The sequence below is a fragment of the Lissotriton helveticus genome, chromosome 1_1 (assembly GCF_964261635.1).
Source record: "Lissotriton helveticus chromosome 1_1, aLisHel1.1, whole genome shotgun sequence".
Taxonomy (NCBI): domain Eukaryota; kingdom Metazoa; phylum Chordata; class Amphibia; order Caudata; family Salamandridae; genus Lissotriton; species Lissotriton helveticus.
In genome coordinates this window covers 1,887,091,709-1,887,112,533 of record NC_136057.1, presented here as the reverse complement: position 1 = coordinate 1,887,112,533, position 20,825 = coordinate 1,887,091,709, and the positions used below count along the sequence as shown (strand labels likewise).

The following is a 20,825-nucleotide window of genomic DNA, read 5'->3' as shown; positions in this document are numbered from 1 at the left end:
GCATTTATGTAGTTTGAGGTTACTGCATGTATGCTGTGTAGTTTTTTTCTTCTTCCCTTGTCTTTTCTTATTTGAGTCCTGTCTCCCTCATCATTCCAGCTGACTAGTTGGATCTACTTTATTACGACCACCAGGTACTGAGTTGCATGATCTGCTCTTTTCCCACCATCAGTCCATACTCATGGGATCATCTCACTGTTTCAGGATTTAGTTGGGTCTCGATTGGTGCCCTCTACCATTGTTCAGTTTTGTCCTGCTGTTTACTTTATGATTTTTTATCTGTACCTGACTTGCTCCCTGCTCCACGTTGGTCCTCCAGAATTATTTAGTTTGTTAGTACGGATAGTATGAACAGTGATAATCAAGAGCATGCGCACTTTGAAAGTTTGTGAAAGTAACTGAGCCAGTTATTCCTCTGGAGGAGATTTGGGGGCACGGGGTCGAGTACTGCACATCATTTGAGCTTCAACAACACATAGCCATGATCAGAGGCATATGCTTTCTTTTTTCTGATATCAGATTGTAGAGTTTTGGAACAGTTTTTTCTTAAAAGTTCTTTAGGAGAGCCTAAGCTTCTGTCTTTGACAGCAAACCTCAAACTCTAGCACACACTTTCTACCTCTGTGGCTATGCAGCTGCATTTTCCTTTTTTAGTGCCTTTTACAAACCTTCTTAACCATTTGGTTGAGCCTGCTAGTGCTGCCATTGGTCACCCACCACACATAAAAGTATTGTGCATGTGAAGACGAGCAGATGAAGATCTGGGTATGATTAACTGCCAGGAAATGTTTAATGTACACTTAAAGTAAAACATTGTGTCTTATTAGCTCACTGATGTCTGAGAGTGGTGAAATAAAGACAAGTATAGAGCCAACACGTATTTATTATACTAATAATTCTCAATGTCAGTGTGGAACAATCTGGATACTTTGATGTGTCTAACACACTTCCACACCAAGGTTGTGTGCATTTGAACCCCGATGTTCAAGATAAAGTAGCCTATAGGCTGCTGCTGCTGCACCCACCACCTGCTAGTTCAAAATGTTGTTCCTTCTATACATTCCTGCCTTCCCTAAACCTCAACTTCATGATTACACCCTCCTTCCAGCAGAGGTAGAAACTGTTTCTCTCATATGGTGGAAGATACACACTGGGTCTTTTTTGAAGCGATTAATCTGCAGATTTTCAACTGCGCCTTACCGGATCACCGAGGCAGGTTTGGACCACCCGGGCATATCACCAGAAAAAACACAGAAATTATTAGGTTTGCAGTGTGAGTAGCTGTAGATCACATGCTGTGCACACTCCTTCCGTCTATTGTTGGGCTCTTATTTGACAAACTCATTTCGTTTTGAAGGGTACTTGTAGAACATCCTTTGGAGCCCACAATGCACCAGGACACAGACTCAAGTGCAGTGTTTTCTGCTATCGGACTTGGATGTGCTTCGAGTGCTCCATCATTGTTGCAATTTCAAATTGAAAATTTTGGCAGCCGATAGCCAGAGAACATTACAGCTTCAGAGATACCATAAGTGACACTGACCACACCAACATCCCTCGCGTCATGACCCAGAAATAGGTCATATAAGAATGAATTGTTTGGGGGATGGTTATGGAGAATACCCCATTTAGGTTTCAGCACTTTTGCACTAGCAAGTTATCGTTGTCAGAACAGCATAGGGTCTGTAACCTTTTTTTTTTTACTGAGGGGACCACAATAAGGCCTGCTAGGAATGTGCTAAAAAAGATAGTACTTAACAAAATAAGAGAACCTGGTCACTATTGAATTCTGCCACTTTTTTATTTTGAGCAGATTGTACACCTTAAGGTTTTAATCCTTAGGTGTTATATATTTTTTTATTTTTTTATCTAGTACAAGTTACATCACTTAGTGAACTTCTCAAATAGTCTGAGGTTTTACTCGTTGCCGTACAAAAACATAAATTTACTACATACATACAATATATACACTTTTCACACTAGACAATTGGGATGCAATCTTACATATCACATTACAATTTCTGAATACATTTTTTACAAACCTATTCTAGGTTGTACCCTACTACCTAATTTGAGCACCAGCCTCACATTCAGTGGTTTATGTCTAATGGCTCAGTCTTGTTTGTCGCATCTACGAACATTCATTCATTCCGCAAAGGGCCATTAGAACGTTGTGTATTTAGTAAACAAAATAACGTTTATTAAACGTTATGCCCTTGCGTGACCAGTCCCAGATTAGACATAAACCACCGAATGTGAGGCTGATGCTCAAATTAGGTAGTAAGGTACAACCTAGAATAGGTTTGTAAAAAATTTATTCAGAAATTGTAATGTGATATGTAAGATTGCATCCCAATTGTGAAAAGTGTATATATTGTATGTATGTAGTACATTTATGTTTTTGTATGGCAACGAGTAAAACCTCAGACTATTTGAGAAGTTCCCTAAGTGATGTAACTTGTACTAGATACAAAAATAAAAAAAAATATATAACCCCTAAGGATTCCTTAAGGTGTACAATCTGCTCAAAATAAAAAAGTGGCAGAATTCAATAGTGACCGGGTTCTCTTATTTTGTTAAATATTGTCACGTTGTCCTACCCGGCACTAGCAAGGACACACCCCCACTCTTTTTACGACAAAAAAGATAGTACGGCACTGATGAACCCAAATAAATGTTTAATACCATAGAGAGTGAACCTTGAGGAATTATTCAGTATAGTACTTATTAATTATTAATTGTCACAAAAGTGAACCAATACATTTTCTAGACGCGAAACAAAGTTGTTTATATCAAAACATTTTCATTTTTCATATGTCAAATTCATTACATTCACATCAAAATCGATTTTTGAGGAACATATACACCAGTTCAAGTACATTGTATAAGGCAACACAAAACTACTTCTGTCAAAGTTCCACCGGTTTTACAGTAGTTTCTTACACCATTTGTTCACATGTATGGGCGAAACATTTCATTAGCCATACAACAATAGTTTGTATTCTTCTGAATAATTCTGTTTCCTAAAATGACATCATGAAAACACAAATGGTGTTGCGGCGTCGACGTTTCGGTCTCTCCCAGTTATTTCACCGAGACCATCCCCAGGACGATTGTTGTTGCACCCACAATCTAACATCAAAACATATAGTGACAATAAAGTTATGCTTGTTCTTTCTACAACATAATCGCGTATCTATATAACAAGATTGTGTGCTCGCAGTACAAACAAAACAGAGAAAAACCCCAATGTGCCACAATTCCCTAAAACCTTAACCAAAGTCACCAAAAAGTGCACAATCCCTATTTATACTCACTTAGGTACTATGTACAACTCAGTCGCTTATAATCCTGTAGAATAACAACCAACACCATCCACAGTCAATACTAAGTGAAATACTAAGTAAAAACCAAGTAAAAGCCATATCTTTAATTCCTTATGTCCCATATTATGCTTCGCGGTCTTACCTCCGATAAACAAAACAAGTCTCCACTATTACTCGTAAGACTCTTTAGCATGTATCCTCTAATCTAGAAAATCGAAACGAAGTCGGCTATTAAACACTCATACTATAAATGACCTCTGTTGTCACGGTACACGACGAGATTACTGTAAGCCTGAATCACTTACTTGAATAACGGCAGCTTTCGACTAAATCTCTACTCCGAATCACACGATTTCGGCGTCTGCACCACCGCGTCCGCGGTGTGTGACCTTCAAACTTACGCACATGGTTTTCAAAAAAAAAAAAAACTTACGCACATGCGCAATCAAGGTCTGAATGCAAAACAAAGGTCTGAATGCAAAAAAAACGGTCGGCCATATTATAGTGGAGAAAAATGGCTAGACCTGTTCTAGAAGTCTATTTTAAGTGGCATAAATAAATAATAGATAACTCTTACTTCAACTTTGTATAATTGAATAACAAACATGTTTCTTAACACATTGTGTATCGGGTATAGATGAATCTATGGGCGGAATGAAAGATGTGTACTCTGCACATGTAAACAATAACTGATTTAGGCAAGATAGATATCAGAGTCCCGTAGCAAAAAGCTACTACTGCATCACAAGTATATAGAAGTCAATAATGAACGTGTTGAGATGGTACCCTCTGATGCTGACTATGGTACTGATAGCATCTAAATGTCCATCGACCTCACTATAAACACTCTGCCCCTCTTCACTCCAGAACTTTATTTAGAAAAAACTACTCAGGAGTTACAGAGTAGCTAAAGTTTGCCATTCCACATACAGATTTACTCCTTTTCCCACTGTTTTAGCTGACCAAATCCAGTTTGTTTTATCTTTCCCAAATAAACGTAGGCACACTGTTCAGAAATACATATCTAAGACTCTACAGACTACCCCTCTGGAGTTATAACCGAGGACGTTGAGGGCTCAAGTTTGACAACTGTTGGGGAGAACCGTCTGATATACAGTAGGAACAGAGGGAGCAGAGTATCGAGAGACTCGCGGACACTCTAGTTTCATAGAAGTTAAATCTTGAGGCTACCAGTTTAAACCCACCCACAAGTTATTCAGCTCCTTCACAAACTGGGTTTCGAAATAAGTGCCAAAAAGTAACATCTGTGCCCACAGCAATGCCAGTCTTTTCTGTATTATAGAGGTAACTTCTAAAGCGTAACTGTTACTCCGTAGAGTTTCCTGGTGTTCTGCACTAACAATGTCGGAACCGAGAGACAAAGACACATAATTAGTTGTTCAAGAAGAGCCTTGTTTTCAGCTTCTTCAAAAATAGATTGGTGGGAGTGAGGCATCTCGGATCCAGCGGCTGCTTATTCCATAAGGTAGGACCCAGAAAAGAAATGGACCTGCCTCCCATACTAGATTTACAGATCCATGGGTGTTTGGCCAAAAGATTTGCTGAACGCAGATTTCTAGAAGGGATGTAGAATCCCATTCTCTCTTCCTGGGAGCAACACTCAATGAAAACTAATCTCAGCAGTGACACAGTGATGGCATTTCAAAGGCTGCTTTATCTTTACCAGATGCCTTGCTCTTTGAGAGTGAGAATGATGATGAGACTGTAAAAAATAATGACACTGCATTGCATTAGTACCCCATGCAAGGTTAAACTTGTGTCCTTGGCAGGAAAATCTAGCTGGACAATAGTCAATAGTCACAAGCAATTGACAATTTTGAAGATGTAGTGTTTTCCCAGCAAGAGGTGTCGTGTAACAAGAAAAATGTATTACTGGGGAGATTATTGCTAGATCCAGTGGCGATAAATGTGAATGCCTCATCTGTTGCAGAGCACGCTCACTGAATGTGATGTTTCAAGGACAGTTGTCTCCTCAGGAGACCAGATGCGCATCAATTTGTTGGAACAAATGTCAGTCCAACAAAACCTTCAAACTTTTTTTTTTTTAACATAGATATCCTAAATTTTCACAGGCAACGGGACCACAGTGTATGACCTATAGAGCGAGGGAGGCGGCACTCTTACCGAGCTGTCAAACTTAGCTCCTGAATTTTGCCATAGGGCAGATTTGTGGGCAGAGCACCTACTAGGATTAGACAGTGACTTGCAGGTCTTCTGAGCAGAATGAAGCAATAAACCCATAAGTGGGAGAACACCTTCGTAATGCACTACAAGTACTTCCAACATTGTGGGACCTCAGCAGTAAGCTTGTTTGCCTTACTCCAGAACGCAAAATGCTGAAACCTCATCTTGCTGTATTCACTCCTACAGTCTCTACAGAATGCACTATGGATCAGATGGTCAGTTATTTGCTCAAACTTTTTCCCTGCTCCCACTCATTCCTTATGTTATGCACAAAATGCCCAACTGTGGATGACAGGAGTGTGCACCGCATATACATCTACAGCACTGCAAGCTGCAACCGTAGTATTAAAGTTAAATAACGTTTTCCTTTCTGTCTTTGGTTTTGTGAATGATGTTCAAAGAAGGTACATCATATACCCCTTCTTGAGGTAACCTGCATTCACTTTTGATTATTATCATAAGTTCTGAAGAGCTGTTGGAAATATGCAGCTGCAAGCCATATGAAGAACTACTTATCTCTGTTCGGGAAATCCCTGCATAACTGTACACAGGAAAGCAAAGCAAGCAAGACTTGTAAGACCAATTTAGTCCTGGGAGCTACTGGAGTAACACTCTGTTTCTTATTTTGACACACCCGTATTCTCATCTACAAAACTCAAGATAACTTTATACTTCCAGACCGTCATGAGCAATGTATCCCTTCTTCCATAGGAGTGATGGACAGGGGATAGGCTGCATTATGTAGCTGTCACACTCGTTTTGGGGTTTGGCATTGAATTTTCCTAGTATTGTATTCCTTATGCTAACTTGGGTGAAATAGGTTACAAAATAAGCATTTGTACCCTATTGGATTGTACCTTTCAGAGCATAAGCACCATCCATATCATTGTTCATTTGATGCCTATGATTTGAATAGACTCACATTTTCAGGATGTGGAAGCTTAGTGAATTTTACATAATACAGATTTTATGTAGGACAGTAACCTAGCCTCATTCTTTTGGGTTGGTTATGCCAAAGCGGCTATGAGTAATAGCCCATAAGATTCTTCCTTGCAGACCAACTTCAAATTCTGCTTTGCACGAAGTATGTGTTTGAGTCTTTTTTGTTGTGGCAGAAATACTTTTTCAAGCAAGAGTATGTTTTTGTTCTTATTCTCAAGTTAGATTTACTCTGTTGGCTACTGCATGGAAAGGAGGCTTGCTTTCTGTGCTGTGCTTCAGCTCTGGAATGCATAAACACACTCTTAATATTCCATTATAGTTTGATTGCATGTCCCGTCCAGGGTTGATACACCTAAAAGCTTGCTTTTTGAAAACAGCAGGACTTGTAAGTGTCAGGAGGACTTTGTGCAGGGAAGGCCTTTCCAAGGAGCCATTATTTTTTGTGTCTATCACACTGTTTAGTATTGTGGAATCATCCCATAATTTATTATAAAAACTCTCATGGACTGAAAGAGAGATACTTGTTTGAGAAGTCAACTGTGAAAATCTCTCTGCTTGTTATGCTTTCGTTTTTTATATATAATGCACGGCAGACCATTGCTTGGTCACTCAGTGCTTTTTCTTGTAACATGTTATAGGTTGGGAGTTTGCCTATATAGAGCCATTTGTGGTGCTGTTTCTTGACAAACCATGTTGAATGTGGTAATAGCTGTGTTGAATGGTGAGTTTTCCTGGCAGCTATGTTCCGAAGGGGAGTGGTAGGAGGGGTAGGCTGGGGGGTTTCTTTGCCACTTGTTAGTCAAGCCTTTGTGAGAGTGTAGTGTTTAGGGTTGTATCTGTAAGGTGCATCACGGTGGGGAAGCTTGGATGAGGAAAAGGAAGGTTGAAATAACTCTCCATCTAACCTATGTCAGTTAGATTTTTGGTTGATTTTGTACTTTATCCCATATAACTGTATTTTCTAAGTTTTGGTAGATTGCTTGTGTGAGTGATTTCCGTGGTCTATAGACCTGATTTACTACTAACAGTCTTTAAGTTGTTTCGAATGTAAGCTTGCTGAGTTTGTAATCTTAGAGTAATATTTAACTCTTTCACTGCTGGGGTGTCTGCCCGTCTCTGTGCCTGAGGTTGTCTAAAAAAAAGAAAATCAAAAGGTTGTTACATGTTACTCTTTGGTTTCATTGTGCCCCGTACAAACTGTTTTATCTGAAAGAGACACGTTAGTGATAGATTCCTTACCTTAGAATATCGTCGTCTGCGGCTCAGCGTCCGTCGTCGGCGTCGTTAGCGCCGGAATGACGTCGTCGGAGTACTTAGACGCCGCCCATGCGCGCTGACGTCAGTTCTTCTTTTTTCCGCGCCAGCTAGCGCAGATCCGGAGAAGCTCTACCCCTAGTCATTTTTTGACTAAACTTTTTGATCTTTTTCAATCATTTCTTTCTTGAGTCCTCGACTCTATCGGTGCCGGTAGGGATGCCCGGGTTCAAGCCCTGTTCGAAGTGCGACCGACCCCCATCGCCGGTGCCTGAAGTGCTTTGGCCTCGACCACGACGACCGCACCTGCTCCGACTGCCGGGCCCTGACGTCGAAGGCTAGGCGGGAGCGATCCCGCAAGCGACTCGAGCTCCGGCAGTCGGCCCCGCGCCATTCCAGGTCCCGGTCCCACGGGAGGTCGAGGGACCGGTCGCGGGGTCGGAGTCCTCGCAGCTCCGGGAGTGGACATCGGTCGTCGGGATCCAAGTCCTCAGGTAAGAGGCATGAGAGGTCGGAGCGGCATCATCGCTCCTCAGACCCACCCCGACGCTCGCACGATGCGGCCGGGGGTTCGGGCGACACCGCCCATGCTGCTCCGAGAGAGTCGCAAGCGCGCCGCCTGCCCCACACCTTCGGGTCCCTGGGCACGGCGCGGCGCCGGAGGAGGTCGAGCGGTACCTCATGGCCATGAAGTCCCTCCCTCCTCGGCCGGGCCCCGCGGCGCCTTCGGGCCCAGCGCTCCCGGTTGGAGGCCCTAGCGGGTCGGGGGCTTCGGCCCCGACGCCGCCGGGTGCTATGGCCCCGGCGCCGCGGGACCTCACCGGATCCGCTTCCGGATCCGGGTCGCCGCCGGTCGACCTCACCGGCGCCGGCCCCGAGGGTGTCGCCCCCGGCGCCCATTGTGGGCGCCGTCCCCAATCTTCCCTTCGGTCCGACTCTGGCGCCGGAACGGCGCCGTTGGGCGCCGCTTCCGACGGCCTTTGGAGATTTCTATTTCCATGAGGAAGCCCAGTCTGTTAACCCTGGATTACAGGAGACTGATGACGGAGGTGATTGGGAGGGGTCTGAGGACCCTCTGGCACAGGATTGCCAGTCATAGGAGGACTGGACATATGAGCTTGGGGAGGCCAGTGGTATTGACACCTCGCCAGACACTGGATTTGTCTCCCCTCCCACCGTGGCTACGGAGGAGGGGGCTGCTTACAGCATAGTGTTGATGAGGGCAGCCAAGGCCTTGGGCCTGGAGCTCCCCGTCGCGGCCGTGAGGACTAACCTCCTCACTGAGGTTCTTAAACCGCAGGCAAGCTCCAGTGAGCCTCTGCTGCCGTTTAATGAAGCCCTATGTGACGTTCTTGTGGGCACTTGGTCCAAGCCCGCCACGGGTCCGCCTGTGGATAGGAACGTGGCCAGACGCTACCGCCCGGCCCCGGGCGACCCTTGCTTTTTGTCCACCCCCCCCCCCCCCCCCCCGAGAGCCTGGTTATCCAGGCCTCCACTTCCCAGACCGCATTCCCGACGGCCCCGCCCGATCGGGAATCCAAGAGATACGAACAGTTCGGAAAGAAAGTGTTCTCATCCCTGAGTTTGGGACTGCGGTCTGTCAACACCGCGTGTCTCTTGGGCCGCTACACCCACACCCTGCGGGACACGGTTGCGGACGTGCTGCCACAATGCCCGGAGGAGGTCCGGGCTAAACTCGCCCAAGCCCTTGTGGAGGGTCGAGATGCGGCACGATACTCTATCCGGTGTGGACTGGATACCACGGACTCACTGGGCAGGGCGATGGCAACGACGGTGGCAGTTCGACGCCACGCCTGGTTGAGGTCCGCCAATTTCTCGTCCGATGTCCAGGCCACCCTCCTGGATATGCCGTTCGATGGCAGTCGCCTTTTTGGCGACAAGGCAGACCATGCGCTGGAGCGCTTTAAGGACTCCAGGGCTACGGCCAAGTCCTTAGGTCTCTCGACCACGCGCCAGCAATCTGGTGCCTTTCGCTCCTTTCGTGGCCACGGAAGGGCGTCCCCACACGTGCTGCCAGCCATGCACCGCAGAATACCCAGCAGCGCGGTGGCGGCCGTGGAAACCGCCGTGGCGGCGGCGGTCGGGGTCAGCAGCGAGGCCAGTCCACACCTCCCTCCGCAGCACCTGCCTCCAAACCTTCCTAGTCCGAGCTTTCAGGCCCATTTGACGCCTGTGGGAGGCAGGGTTCGCCATCACCACTTCCACTGGCGCACTGTCACATCGGACAAGTGGGTGCTGCAAATCGTCCGAAGGGGCTACTCTCTCCCCTTCGAGGCGACCCCTCCAGCCATGCCACCGCAATTCCACCGCGTGTCGGGGGATCACTTGCAACTTCTGCAAGAGGAAGTCACGGCCCTCTTGGCCAAGGGGGCCATCGAGCACGTTCCTGGGCCAGAAGTAGGGTGTGGATGTTACTCCCACTACTTTCTGGTGCCCAAGAAGGGCAAGGGGGGCCTGCGCCCGATCTTGGACCTATGGAACGTCAACGGCTTCCTCCGTCAAGAGAAGTTCAAGATGCTGACTTTGGCTCAGGTCTTAGCTGCCCTGGACCCCGGAGACTGGATGGTAGCGTTGGACTTGCAGGACGCTTATTTTCACATCCCCGTCCTGCCGGCCCACCGGCGTTACCTGCGGTTCACGGTAGGCCACGAGCACTTTCAGTTTACCGTGCTCCCCTTTGGCCTTACCAGCGCCCCACGGGTGTTCACGAAGGTGATGGCAGTGGTAGTAGGTCATCTGCGCAGGTTAGGGGTGTCAGTCTTCCCCTACCTCGACGACTGGTTGTTGAAGGCGGGCTCGCCCCAATCAGTCGTCAGCCACTTCCAGACTACGGCCGACCTCCTGCATTTGCTGGGGTTCTCCGTCAATGTGCCGAAGTCGCACCTGTGTCCCTCTCAGAAGCTCCTCTTCATCGGAGCGGTTCTAGACTCGGCGCAGTTTCGGGTTTACCCTCCCGAACAGCGGGTTCGGGATATTCAGGCTCTGATTCCCATCTTTCAGCCTTTATCCTGAGTCTCGGTCAGGTTGACGCTGCGGCTTCTGGGGCTGATGGCCTCCTGCATCCTACTGGTGCGTCACGCCCGGTGGTGGATGCGGGCTCTGCAGTGGGACCTGAAGTTTCAGTGGGCCCAGCATCAGGGCAACTTGTCCGATCACGTCTTGATCTCGGAGGGCACTGCAAGACAGTTGCAGTGGTGGCTCACGGACCGCGATTGGGTCAGTGGCAGGTCCCTCTCCCTACCCCACCCGGAGCACGTAGTTGTGACGGACGCGTCCCTCCAGGGCTGGGGTGGCCACATGGGAGAGGCGGAGATCAGAGGCCTCTGGTCTCTGGCGGAGGCCCGGCTCCACATCAACCTGTTGGAGTTACGGGCGATTCGTTTAGCGCTGAAGGCATTCCTCCCCTCTGTCCGGGGGAGTGTAGTGCAGGTGTTCACGGACAACACCACCGCCATGTGGTACTGCAACAAAAAGGGCGGGGTGGGGTCGTGGACCCTATGCCAGGAGGCTCTGCGCCTCTGGCAGTGGCTGGAAAGTCAGGGTGTGACCCTGGTAGTTCAACACCTGGCAGGTTCTCTGAATGCCAGGGCGGACGAACTCAGCCGTCGGTGCATGATGGATCACGAATGGCGTCTGAACTCGGACGTGGCGCAAGGCCTCTTTCAGCAATGGGGAGAGCCTTGGTTAGATCTATTCGCCACCGAAGAGAACGCGCAATGTCATCAGTTCTGCGCGTTGGAATTTCCAAGGCGGCACTCGCTCGGAGACGCTTTTCGTCGCGAGTGGAGTTGCGGTCTGTTGTACGCCTTTCCGCCTATACCACTTCTGCCCAGAGTGCTGAAGAAGATCAGGCGCGACCGGGCCCAGGTTATCCTTGTGGCTCCGGACTGGGCACGAAGATACTGGTATCCCGAGCTACTCAGCATGTCAGTGGATCCCCCGATTCGTCTGCCCCTTCGGGAGGACCTTCTGTCGCAGCAGCAGGGGACGGTTCTCCACCCGAACCTGTCCAGTCTCCACCTACAAGCTTGGAGATTGAGCGGCGACAGTTGAGGCCATTTGACTTGCCTCCCGAAGTCTGTAATGTCATTCTGGCAGCCAGGCGTCCCTCCACAAAGTCGGTATACGCCTGCAGGTGGAACAAATTTGTGGCATGGTGCACAGCAAAGGCTGTGGATCCACTCTCTGCCCCCCTTTCTGAGGTTCTCCTCTTCCTTCTTTCTCTTGCCAAGCAGGGCTATGCTCTGGGCACTGTCAAGGGCTACCTTTCTGCCCTTTCTGCCTTAAGGCTACCTGATCAGCCTTCCTTGTTCAAGTCCCCTATTGTAAATCGATTTCTTAAGGGCATCACGCACATGTTTCCACCTGTTCCCTTTGTGATGCCCCAGTGGGACTTGAACCTTGTTCTTACCTTTCTGATGTGCGCTCCCTTTGAGCCACTTCACAACTGTCCTCTTCGTCTTCTGACTCTAAAGACTGCCTTCCTGGTTGCCATCACCTCTGCCAGGAGAGTGAGTGAGCTCCAGGCCCTTTCTAGTACTCCACCTTTCCTTTCTGTCCATCCGGACAAGGTTGTGTTACGTACGAAGCCATCTTTCCTGCCCAAGGTTGTCTCAGCCTTCCACATTGGGCAGTCCATCACCTTGCCAACCTTCTTTCCGCCTCCGCATCCCTCTAAAGAGGAAGAGCGGCTCCACCGTCTGGACCCAAAACGTGCGCTCTCAATCTATTTGGATCGCACACGCCAGTTCCGGGTGGATGACCAACTCTTTGTTGGCTACGTGGGTGCTAAGAAGGGAAAGGCGGTACACAAGCGGACCATCTCCCGGTGGATCATCTTGTGTATCCAGGCATATTACTCCATGGCTAAGAAGGAGCCCCCTGTTGGATTGAGGGCTCATTCCACTCGGGCCACGGCGACTACAACTACCCTGGGCCGGGGAGTGCCCTTACAGGACATTTGCCAGGCAGCTACGTGGGCCTCGCTGCACACGTTCGCACGACACTACTGCCTGGACAGTCAAGTCCGGAGGGATGGCTTCTTTGGCCGTTCCGTCCTCCAGGACTTTCTGGTGTGATTATTGGTTCGCAGACCCACCACCGGGGTTGGTATTGCTGGGGTATCTATTCTAAGGTAAGGAATCTATCACTAACGTGTCTCTTTCAGATGCACAAGTTACTACTTGTGTAACGATATATCTGTAAGAGACATTAGTTAGTGATAGATTCCTTACCGACCCACCCATCCTCCCCGTTCTGCGAACCGATATCTAGGGTTAAGGTCATCCCCTTTCAGGGCCCTAGTTTCTTGGCACCAGTGTTGGTTCTATCATGGCTCTGCGTATCTGGCGCGGAAAAGCTGTGTATCAGAACTGACGTCAGCGCGCATGGGCAGCGTCTAAGTACTCCGACGACGTCATTCCGGCGCTAACGACGACGGACGCGGAGCCGCAGACGACGCCTACCGACGCGCAGGGGTATTGCTACGCAAAAATTTCCGGATCCAGTCTGACGCCTGGGGATATTCTAAGGTAAGGAATCTATCACTAACTAATGTCTCTTACAGATATATCGTTACACAAGTAGTAACTTGTGCGTTTGGCACATTCAGGTCTTTGTATTAGTGTGACTCCTGCATTAATATCTCATTACTTCAGGAAAAAACTATTAAAACTAAAGAAATATTTTTATTTTTTTAACACATTTGCTAAACATTGTGTTGAATTTTGCACATGGACAAGCAACTGGGCCCAAGTCATTCTTGCTGCTCCGGACTGGGCACGGAGAATCTGATATCCTGAGCTTATCCAAATGAGCATCGATCCTCCAATCAGGTTCCCCCTTCGGGAGGATCTTCTGTCGCAGCAGCAGGGGAGTGTCCTCCATTCGAACCTGTCAACTTTATGCCTTCTTTTGTGGCGATTGAGCGGCGCAGTTGTTAGCATTTGACCTTCCTCCCGAGGTTTGCAATGTTACTTTGGCGGCCAGGTGGCCGTCCACCAAGACCGTGTGCACCTGCCGGTGGAATTAATTTATAAAATATTTTACTGAAAGTTATATTGATCCTCTTTCTGCTACCCTTTCTCAAGTTTTGCTTTTTTGTTTGACCATTGCCCAGCAGGGCTCTGCACAGGACACTCTCAAAGGGTACCTTTTGGCCCTGGCTGCCTTCCTGAGGCTGCCAGACCAACCCTCTTTATTTAAATCTCCCATTGTAAATAGTTTCCTCAATGGCCTTGTACATATGTTCCCACCTCCCTTTCATTATGCCTCAATGGGACCATAATTTGGTTCTCACCTTTCTAATGTGCTCTCAATTCAAACCTCTGCACAATTGCCCCCTCTGTCTGCTTACTATCAAAACAGCCTTCTGAGAGGTGATCGCATCTTCCAGGAGGTAAGCAAATTGCAGGCTTCGTCATCCAAGCCTCCTTACCTGACCTTCTTCCCTGATAAGTTGGTGCTTTGCACTACAGCCTCTTTCTTACCAAATTACCCACTTTCTATGCTCCTCATCACCCCTCTGAAGAAGATCGACTCCATCTTCTGGACCCAAAAAGAGTGTTGTTGTTCTATCTTGACTGCACTAAAGAGTTCCAGGTGGATGACCAACTCTTGGTCTGGTACGTTGGAACAAAGAAAAGTTGTGTGGTGTAGAAGAGGTCTATCTCATGATGGGTCGTCCTCTGCATCAAAATCTGCTACGCTCTGGTCAAAAAGCAGCCTCCTGAAGCCTTAATTGCTCATTGCACCAGAGCTAAGGCTGCTACTGCGGCGTTGTAAATTAGAGTTCCAGTCCTCGACAATTGTCAGGCAGCAACGTGGCCCTCCCTGCACACATTTGCCAAGTACTACTGCCTAGACAATCAAGTCCCATGGACGGCCTATTTGGCCGCTCTGTCCTGCAGTACTTCCTGGTCTAAACGGGTCTGCGTCCCTCCTCCAGTGATGGTATTGCTTGGGTATTCATTCAAAGGAAAGGAGTCTACAGCTAAATGTCTCTATCAGATGGACAAGTTTACTTACCTTCCGTAACACCTTATCTGGTAGACACATGATCAAGCCGCACATTCCTTACTGACCCACCCATCGTCCCTGCACTGCAGACCGGTTTCTAGGGTCGGGGCTAATTTCTTTCAAGCCCCTAGTTGTTTAGAAACACACCAGTGTCCATTCACTTCATGGCTGTGCACTTCTGGCTTAAAGTTGTGAAAAGTAACGGACGTCAACGTGCCGAGATGGTGCCTGTATAGGTGGTGCGGACATCACAGCACTCAGGGGTATTGCTCTAAGAAAAATCTTCCAGATCCAGTCTGTCGCCTGGGAAATTCAAAGGTAAGGAATCTGCGGCTTAATCATGTCCCTACCAGATAAGGCGTTACCAAAGGTAAGTAACTTGTCAATTAAAATGCAAGCTGCAGAAAAGTAATGCAAATAAATGTCTGGCCTGGATGCCTTGTGTCGCTCCCACGTGCACAGAGGCTGAAATATTCTGAGCAGTAAGGCTAGGTAACCAAATTTCATTTTCCTGGACAAAACTTTGACTCTTGTCCCACGGTCATCTGCTGTTTGTTGTTGGCTTTATCACTTTTTAAAAAGCATGCGCTGAAGCAAAATGGTCTGCTTGCATTAAAGTTGTAGTGCTGTGGAGAGATTGCATCTGCATGTTTATAATGCAATCTGGTTTCATCTTCTTTGGCATGGTTAAGATATAATCTCATTGCTGCGCTTTGTGCCTTTATTTATTGTTGACAGATTGATTTACAAGTGAAAAAGCAACTGCAGGTGTGATCTATTTTATCCGGTAAACTATATCGATTCATTTTTGAAGTGATAGCCCAACCACGTATTTTGACACTTCTAAAGGTCCGAAAATTACTTTAAGCCCGTTATTATTTAAAAAAAAAAAAATTTTACTTTTCCTTGGAGAGATCCATGCTGGCCGTGTCATATATGGAAGTGTTTTGTAAAATTGTGGCAGTCATATGCATTTCAGATTCATTTCAGTTAGTCCTACTTGCAGCGTACTGCAGATCTCCCTTTTGGCCAACGTTTAGGTAGTATGGGCCTTGCTCCTCCAATTAAAGATGCTTCGGTTCACCTCACCCATGAGTGAAAGCAAAAAATTTACTTCAGTCACTGCCCTTCAACTTCCATTATTACAATACAAATAGATTAAAATGTGCTGCAATGTTTCTATTTAGTAAGCCAGTGGTGCCACAGCTATAAAGTATCCAAACATTCCGAATCTTTCATTTTTAGCAAAGTAGGTTCAAATCCAGGACTGCTTCATGGAGCACGTAACTATGTGTTGGTGCTCTTTCAGGAAAATTCTTTGTATTTACTGTTTAGACACACATTGTAATTTTTGTCTGTAATGGAAAAGGTATTCTTATAAATCCTCAAGCATTGGATTGTGTGGCTGGTGGTGGAATTTCTACATTTTTACCTTTTCTAATTACGTTTACCCTTTTCTTTCTGTAGTGGATCCATCCGACTTCTATATTGTGGAACCCCTAAAGTTTTCTCCAGAAAAAAAGGCAAGTTTTGCTTCAGTTATGTTTCTGTTAATTATAACCATGTTTCATGAAGCTCATGTGTGTGCCATGGATGGTAGCCAAGGCTTCTTAATATCTAATTATCTCAATTTTACCTAGATGACAGATGTGACTGCTGAGCTTGTAGACTGTTACTTGTGAAGAAAGAGGAACGTACTTTTTGCTTGAGAGTTTGATTAACGTATATCTGATGGGTCGAAGTAAGAGTTCTTCACTTTATGAATAACTGCTTTCACTACCTCAAGAATGTCAACTACACGAGGTTGACGTTGATCAAGTGAACAGTAATAGTCAAATACTGGTAGACTGAAAACATATTTTTTATCTCGAGTGTTTTTTGTTGGGGTGGAGGCGAGGGCAGAAGTCAATGTGCAGTTGCATGAGGTGTAATTGTTGTCACAAAAATGTATAACTTATTTTATGTATGACGTGCATTTTTTTCAATAGTTCTGTTTTGGGGAGTGGTTTCATGGGGCAATTTTAGGTCTTGCCTTTGAGACTGCATTAGTTGTTTCGCCAGACTACTGTTATTCCCCCCCCCCCAAAAAAAATAATCACACTAATGTTCCTACATATAGTGGCTTTTGTCAGTGGTGTTTATTCATTGGTCTCTTAAATATTAATTCAAATTTGCTTCCGCCCACCACGGCATACGGCATGGGACAATGATTAGGCTCACTTCAGCCATTGGCTCTCTTGACTTTGAGTGACTGCATTTTGCTTGTGCACATTATGCACATCTACTTAAAAACACACAGCCTTCAGTGCCAGAGCTAGGGAGCCAATATTTAATTTCTTTTTGTTATAAACTTTGTTTTTTGCTTTTAATTTAATGGGGTTTTTCCTCTTCATTATTGTGAGAGCCTGGCACCATATAGGAAACTCTTCTGCGCCCGTCTCTTTGTGTCTGAGATACAATGCCTATTCTCTGGTCTAACATCCGTCTTACAGAACAGCTTTTGGATTTTAGAAAATCTCATTCTTTGACTGTCCGGTACAGAGCATCTACAACATTGTCAGTGGAAATTGTTTTAGGTGGGCAGGAAGACACTGACAAATTAGAGTAGTTAAACGCAGGATTCGATTGCACTACTGTTTGGTGGTTTCTAATTAGGGAGCCATCGGGCCCTGAAAGGTAGCTTTGTGGCTCATGCCATTTCTTTTAAGGAACTTGAGCATACATTCTGCTCCCGGCTTTTTGCTTGGTCTTAAAGGGGAAGAACTGGGCATTGTGACTTTCTTTTCTGTGCAGAAGGTGCTGTGACAATATTTGAAATCTGTCTTTGGTGAACATTTATCCTATCAATTCTTTTGAAGACTGACTGGACATCGATGATATGCATCACTGCAAAACGCATGAATTTAAATATTTTCAATTGCAGCACACGAGTGCACCTTCATAGCAGAGAGACCCAAGCATCATCCCCTCCTCAGCCCATACAAAATGTGCCGCTAATTATGTTTTTGTCGAGCGTCAAGTTGTTGAGCAGGGTATTTGAGCCCAGAGAGAAAGCTACTGTAATTACACGGTATTGATTAGTCATTTTGCGTCCTTCATTTTCAAATTAGAAAATTATGCTTCTTTTCATCTTCCAGCTAGCAAAGAAAATATTACTTGTATTCCTGGACACTAGGTGGCTTTAAGTTTTATATTTTAATTGTAGTACATTCAGCACTGATATAATATCTAATAAATGAGAAATTGAGAACTGATTTGGCAAGGCTACCCCCTAGTCTCAAATCTATATGTTTTTATAAACGGTTTGCTATCATATGTCCAAATTATACAAAATATGGAGGCCACTCCATTTATTGTATACTTAAGGCACCCTACTTGCACCACACAACTCCTAGGGCTGTTCTAGAATAGATTCACCTTCTATAAGGATACTGACCAAACCAAATGTAAGTGCCTAGGATAAGAAGCCCAGTAAGAAAAAATTGTAACCTTAAATATGGTGAATATTTAGGCATCACAGTACTACTTCACTGCAATGGGATGCATCATAATAAATTGGATTATAGGTTATTCCTCGGCTTGTTTTTACTCCATTCCTTAACGGGATTTCTATATGGATTCTTAGGCAGGAACAAGCCTGTTTTTATAATCGGAAAGATCTATTTACTCACTGCACATCACACTTTAGCGTCCCATGGTTTCATCTTAAATACATTTTCGGTGCAGTTGGACAGATAATGTGATGTCTCATTATTTCAATTGTTGTACTTTTTGAAAGTATCTTAGTAAGATAATTTATTGTGTGTGGTTGAACTTTTCTTTGCGTGTCCATGTTATTTATTGGCATGTCATAAATATTTAAAGCATTGTGTATTGTGCAGTAAGTAAAAGACAACAAAGTTCGCTGCTTTAAAAAAATTAAATGACTGTCAAATGTAGGAAAATTGAATGCAACTTTAAATGTTTTCTTGTCTCCTCTACAGAAAAAGCGCTGCAAGTATAAAGGGGAAAACAATATTGAGACTATAAAACCAACTGACGCTCCGCACCCAGTGGCTAATGGGGACTTGAAAACAAAAAAGCCGTTTACAAATCAGAGGGACTTCTCCAACATGGGGGAAGTTTTTCACTCCTCGCACAAAGGGCCTCCTTCTGAGGGCAGCTCCGAGACCTCCTCGCAGTCGGACGAGTCATACTTCTGTGGCATTGCAGCCTGCACCAACCTGTGCAACGGGCAGCCACAGAAGACCAAGTCAGAGAAGCGGGCAATAAAGCGAAGGCGGTCGAAGCTCCAAGACCAAGGCAAGCTCCTAAAGTCCCTCATTCAGACTAAATCGGGCTCCATGCCCAGCCTGCACGACATCATCAAAAGCAACAAGGATATCACCGTAGGAACATTTGGGGTCACGACGCTATCTGGTCGCATTTAATAATAATGCAATGGCACGGTTTCTTGCGGAGAGGAGTCAGTATGGTTCTCGCCATGATGCAGAAACAAGAAGACAAGGAGCGGTACCACATGAAGATGACAGACTACCTGCTTGTTTTAAATCCATGGGATGGTGTCAATCTTGAAGTTATGAAAGTGGCTCATTTCCTGTATGGACACAATGGAATGGGAAGGAGACTTGATTTATTTCAAGAAAAAGATGTTTTTCGCAGTTTAATTACTGGGGGAATGAAATTTGAAACCCAGTTTATTGGGTGGAACAGGGACTCAAGACTAACACTCTCCCCTTAGCGTTGTTCCTATTTCTTGCACCTTCCCATATTTGTGCCTTTTTTGTCTATATTTATAATGCTACTGGAAGGTGGTAGTGTGTGGGGACATTGTTGCCATTTGAGTTTTGTAACTTTAAGAGCGTTAATTTAATGAAACACTACAGTGCTGTGAGCAGCAGGACACCATGGGCAGTGGGGAAGGTGGACCTCTGTGGGTCCACTTCTTGACAATATTTAACATAGACTTTTTCACTAAATGCTGTTTTTTCAGTCTCTTTTATTTATAAGGGTGGATATGGAAGCGTCCTTGTGTATTCATCCAATCTTTGTAGCAGAATTTTGTTTTTATATTTGTGAAAAGTATGATGGAGTTTATGAAACATTTAGTCACATTTTACTGGCTGTTATGTGAGAAAACAGTGGTCATTTATTTTATTACACACGGGATACCACCTCCAGTTCACCAGGAATAAATCATATTGATAGTTTCGCTGACACCATATTAAATATTTAAGGACCATTATGACTTGTTTTTCGTTAAGAGTTATTACTCTTGTTCCAGCCCCTTTCATTCCAAGATCAGACTGTAGCACGTGCCAAAGGAAAAAAGTGGTCAGAAGTACGTGCATCTCCCACCTGCAGCTTCTGTTTGTATCACCCTCTCGAGTGCCATAGCCTTCCTACTGTTTGATTAGATTAGTGTTTGTCAGTTGGGTAAGGGTTCTAAGTGCATGTTTTTTTGTTGTTTGTTTTTTTGTTTTTTTTAACAAACGAGGACTGTTGTCTCTCATTTCCTAAAATTTAATCTCTTGTCTTGTGTGGCTTTGCGGTCCATGTCTTACCCCTGCTGAGCCTACTCTAGTTCCTTGAAGCCTGGTCCTTTGCTGTTTGCTCCTTTTCTTCTCAGATGACTTTGATTCCAGCACGTTCACCTGGTTAGGAACACTTCGTGACAGCAGACAACCCTCCTCCGTATTGTGGCAATTGTTATACAGACTAGGGGAGCACTTTTGTATATGTATCACAAAAATACTCCAAATGCAGGACATTTTAGCCCCAAACTTCTCTTTGAAAAACTTGGTAGTACAGAATGGCAGTGATACCACACGCGTATCTGTATCATGGTAGCTGCCTCGTCACACCTTCATTCCGGTTAAACCCGGAGACCTCTCGATTGCTAGAGCTTACACATACTATCAAAACATATCACTTGCAAAAATGTCTGATTTTCCGGTTTCACTGCTGTGTATATCCTTGTGTAGAAGTTAGACCAGTTCCCATGCCCCATAGCAGTTACCAGACTCCTCATTTGAGAAGTCAGACATTAAAAATTAATCC

General features: G+C 45.5%; 1 protein-coding gene across 5 annotated transcripts in view; it reads left to right on the top strand.

The window, feature by feature from the left end:
- Positions 1-20,008, top strand: part of SUCO (SUN domain containing ossification factor) — a 570,127-nt gene extending 550,119 nt beyond the window's left edge. For 4 of the 5 annotated variants that reach the window (XM_078642395.1, XM_078642375.1, XM_078642404.1 and 1 more), the window contains 2 exons: positions 16,233-16,288; positions 18,749-20,008. In XM_078642395.1, the coding sequence (XP_078498521.1) occupies positions 16,233-16,288; positions 18,749-19,195 (503 nt within the window). In that variant the 3' untranslated portion in view covers positions 19,196-20,008. The remainder of the gene's footprint in view (positions 1-16,232; positions 16,289-18,748) is intronic. The other variant, XR_013594734.1, reaches the window with a different exon arrangement.
- The last annotated feature ends 817 nt before the right edge of the window (positions 20,009-20,825 follow it).